Raw genomic sequence first — 4186 nt, forward strand, 5'->3', positions numbered from 1 at the left:
TCCGCGCGATGCTGGGAAGTCAGAGGCGTCTTGGAAGGTGGGGCCATGTTGTTCGGAGGTGGTGATGGGCTGTGAGGGTTTGATGTCGCAGAGACCAGGGAGGACCCTCCTTCAAAGTCTTCTGTATATGTCGCGTCAGCTTGAGGCGCTGAGGGAGCCATCGGTTCGGACGTGCCATTGGCAGAGCTCAGGTCGGACAACTGCAGTGAGCTGATGGGAGATGATGGGGCGAGACCGCGATTTGGGCCTGGCCTTCCGGATGGGGGCTCTGACGTGGGCGAAGGACTTCGTGCGGCCCAGCTGCGCAAGTGCACGGTCGGTTCAGAGAAAGAAGAGGCTTCAGGGTCGCTGGGCATTGGACGAAACGATGATGGCGCAGAGACACTGAGGTCAGCGTTAAAGCTCTCGGGCTCCTCCTCGACAATGGAATCGGGTCCATCGTTGAAAGAAGGGTCTTGAAATGAGGAGACGGGCGCGGTGTGTACCACCTCCGAGCGCGCGGTGTGCACCGGCTCCGAGGGCGGCGATGGCGAGCGCCGCGCAGCAAAGGAGTCTGTGTACTGGCCGCCAAAAGCCCGTGCTCGTCGCGGGGAGGGAACCGGGAGCTGATCAGGCTCGGATGCAACGTCTGATCCTGAAAGCTGAGCAAAAAAATCATCCGCCGTCATAAAACGGTTGGCGCCGGAAGTCGCGGCTTGAATTGCGGCGGGAGGCGGGCTCAGGGCGGCGGGGGACATGAGGCGAGGTAGTGGCTTGCCACGGGCGGTAGGCAAGGGTTGTGTTTGTGATGGAGAAGGGGACCGCAAGGTGGGCGAGCGGCTGGGAGTCCGCGAATGCACGGAAGATGGTTTTCGTTGCGGCGGGGTCCGTCGACGCATCAGCGGCCCACTGCGTGTTGGGGGACGCGGGGACGCTATTGGACAGCCAGATCAAAGAATGAGATGTACGGGCGACAAACACGAGCAACAGTCGGAAAAGGGTGGCCCAGCTGTGTCACGCTGTGTCACGCAAAAAAAAAAAGAGGTGCAAAAACTCACAGCTGGCATCGCTCACGTCGGAGAGAGAGGAGGTGAGGTGTACCGAAGAGTTGTCGCGGTCAAAGTTTGATGCCGTTGGCTCACGGGCCAGGTTGGCCGAGGCTTGCCGCGGTAGGCCTGCGAGGCCCGCAAGATCCGGCTCTGCCGCTGTGACAGTGCGTCGCAGCCACTTTGAGGCGGAGGCCTTGCCAGCAGCTTTGGTCGCCGGTTGAGGGTTCCGCGTCGAAGTCGCAGGCACACCTCGACTCTGGGCGTAATTGGCGGGCACACCGCGTCGATGCGCGGGTGCCCCACCCCGCGCCCCACCACCTCGACCACCCGCAGCCACTGCCGGGCCTCTTTTATCGATCGTGTGCAGGTAAGCAGCCAAGTCCTCCTCATCATCGCGATCCAGCCAGTTCATCGCCCCGGTCTCACACACGCACACACACGGGCGCGCGCTTTCTCTCTCTCTCTCTCTCTCTCTCTCGCGAAATTCAGAAAAAAAAAAAAAACGGAAATTCAAGCTGCTAAGCGATAGTGTGACTTCTGCTACACTGAATAAACGAATACAGTGACGATAAAAATATTACATTACAGCAGGCGAGAGCAGTGAAAATGTTTTATCACCAACCGGTTTGTATTGGATGGAGACAAGTTTAGCTCTTAAAATGATTCAAAAACGTTTGGCGCGAAGGTTTGTTTTGCCCTTCTGGGCGGGGTCTTTTTGGCGCTGGCGCTGAGAAACAACACAATGCAACAGCAACAACAACAGCAACCATGATCACGCAATGGAAAGGGGCCCGTCGGGCATTTTCCATTTTTTCGCGCCACTGCTCCTGCTCACGCTTGCCCTGAAGCTGCCACCGCCTTAACAAACGTGCTACCGAACAAAGACCAACATGGACGGCTCTGTCACCAAACGGTAGGCTACCCGGCTGCCATTCATAAATCGACTGCCGTTCCTCCACTCACGAGCCCGGTCTTGATTCAACTCGACCGATTGATTTGACAGCCTGCAGCAGGAGCTGATGACGCTCATGATGAGCGGTGACGCCAGCGTGACGGCCTTTCCCGAGGGCGACAACCTGTTTTGCTGGAAGGGCACCATCGCGGGAGGCAAAGACACGGTGCGTACTCTGACCATTGCCATCCCGCGTGCTTTGATTTGAGGCCGTTGGGCCATTTATCGAACGATGGGGAAGCACACGGACAGCGTTTCCACGGCACATGATTCGCTTACGCGCCAGGAAGAGCAGCCCGTTGAAGCAGACTCACAACGGCACATATGTGTGTAGATTTACGAGGGTCTGGCCTACAAGGTGACAATCACGTTCCCCAACAACTACCCTTACAGCGCGCCTACGGTCAAGTTTGACACGCCCTGCTACCACCCGAACGTGGATGAGACGCACGGGCACATTTGCATTGACATTTTGAAGGACCAATGGTCTGCCAGCTATGACGTGCGCACCGTCCTTCTCTCCATTCAGGCCATGCTGGGTGACCCCAACGTCGACAGCCCCCTGAACGGCGAGGCTGCTCAGCTGTACCAAAACCGAGATGTTTACAAGGCACAGGTTCACCAGCATTATCGCCAGCATGCCCAGGCTTGCTAAGGCGAGCAGGCGGAATGTGCAACATGATACATGCGCGCCTGTCTGCGGCAGCCCGCGTCATGCCCGTTTTGCACCCGACATCGTATCTGTTCATGTGTCGTCGCGAGATAACTTTTGCTTACATGTTAATTCTTTTGCGTTCTCTTCACCGTTGTTGTGTTCCACGACCCCGCCTGGCGGTTCGGTTCGTGTGGTCTCGGTCCTTTCTCTGTTTGTGACGGGTGTTTTTGCAGCGAGACCTTGCCCCATGGTTGGGATCAATCGATAATGCAAGCCCCTTCTTCACTTCGTCTTTTGGGAGTTGTGCCACATAGTCACATACTCATTGTTGGCATGCTGATGTGTCAAGCATGAAAAGTGAGCCAACCACAGCCTTGCCGGACAGATCTCGTTGGCACGCAACGGGATTTGCCATAGCCTGGGCTGACCTCAACTGGAATAATCCTATGGTCCATTCATGCGTACATGCAAGCAAACCCACTGAATGCTGACGTTGTTGCAGCAAAAAGTAGATGTCAGTGCTTTGATTTCACCAACACGAGTTCCAAACCCAATAACCACAGACTGTGCGCAGGCACGATCATGAGTAGAGCCTGTGTGGTAGGTCCGACTGCTGGGTATGGCGATGCAATGCGCTGGTTCCTCTGACTGTGATGTCTGGGTGTGATACCATCTGATGTCAAGTGTGGCTTGCGTTTTGGTTCGTGTAGACCGCGCGCGCGCGCTTGTGTGGATGGCAGGCAGGCTCGCCACCACATATGGCAGCTGATGATCAGGCTCGGAATGATCGGGTTCTTATTTTTTTGACATCAAGTGCTGGGCGCCGAGGAGGTTCCTTCCTGCCTGATCCGGTCACTGCCAAAGGGTCCAGCAGCGGCGCTCATCGCGACGCGATCGCAGAAGACCATCCGATGCACTTTGACCGTATGCATCCGATCCAGACCGCCCAGCCCCTCTGCGCTCCTCATCCCTGGGTTCGCTCACCCGTCCGAGTGATGAAAGAGAAGGAGGTGCAAGGTCTCATTCAGAAGAGGGACCTGCCACTTCTGCCCTTCCCACAAGCCATAACACGGGAATAGATGACAGGCCAACGTCGTTTTTCGGGGAAATTCAAACGCACCAAGTGTCCAGACTGACTGAGTTGCGGTTGGGCTAAATGTTAATCATCATCATCATCATCATTGTTGTGCACGACTCTACAACGCGAGCTTGGCCAAAGCGCTTTGGTCAGCTCAATTCCCGTTCATGTCATTTGTGCAGCTGAAGATCTTATGAACAGTCGGGCTGGACAGTCACGGATGAGATCAGGTGCAGATCATACCAAACATGTATGCGATTCATCATCCCCAGCTCCCGTGACTGCCGCGCCCCATGACTTCCGCGCCCTCTCGTCGTTCATCTAACCGTATTCAATTGTACATTAAACTCACACACACACACACACACACACACACACACACACACACAATCTCTCCTTACTCTCGTCAAATCTCTCTCTTTATCTCTCTCTCCCTCTCTCTCTCTTAATCTCTCAATCTCTCTCAATCTCAA

The 4186-nt window shown here is 55.7% G+C and overlaps 2 protein-coding genes across 2 annotated transcripts in view; one reads left to right on the plus strand and one right to left on the minus strand.

The window, feature by feature from the left end:
- Positions 1-1440, minus strand: part of MONBRDRAFT_8296 (uncharacterized protein) — a gene marked incomplete at both ends in the record, with an annotated part of 2164 nt that extends 724 nt beyond the window's left edge. The window contains one exon of the mRNA XM_001745917.1: positions 1038-1440. Within this exon, the coding sequence (XP_001745969.1) occupies positions 1038-1440 (403 nt within the window). The remainder of the gene's footprint in view (positions 1-1037) is intronic.
- Positions 1441-2047: 607 nt separating this feature from the next.
- Positions 2048-2892, plus strand: MONBRDRAFT_32460 (uncharacterized protein; the record flags this gene model as incomplete). Its single annotated transcript, XM_001745782.1, has 2 exons — positions 2048-2146; positions 2315-2892. 2 exons carry the CDS (start codon positions 2048-2050, stop codon positions 2633-2635), a joined length of 420 nt encoding a protein of 139 aa, XP_001745834.1. The 3' UTR covers positions 2636-2892.
- Between the last annotated feature and the right edge of the window lie 1294 nt (positions 2893-4186).

This window comes from Monosiga brevicollis, genomic scaffold, assembly GCF_000002865.3.
Source record: "Monosiga brevicollis MX1 MONBRscaffold_10 genomic scaffold, whole genome shotgun sequence".
NCBI classification, from domain to species: domain Eukaryota; class Choanoflagellata; order Craspedida; family Salpingoecidae; genus Monosiga; species Monosiga brevicollis.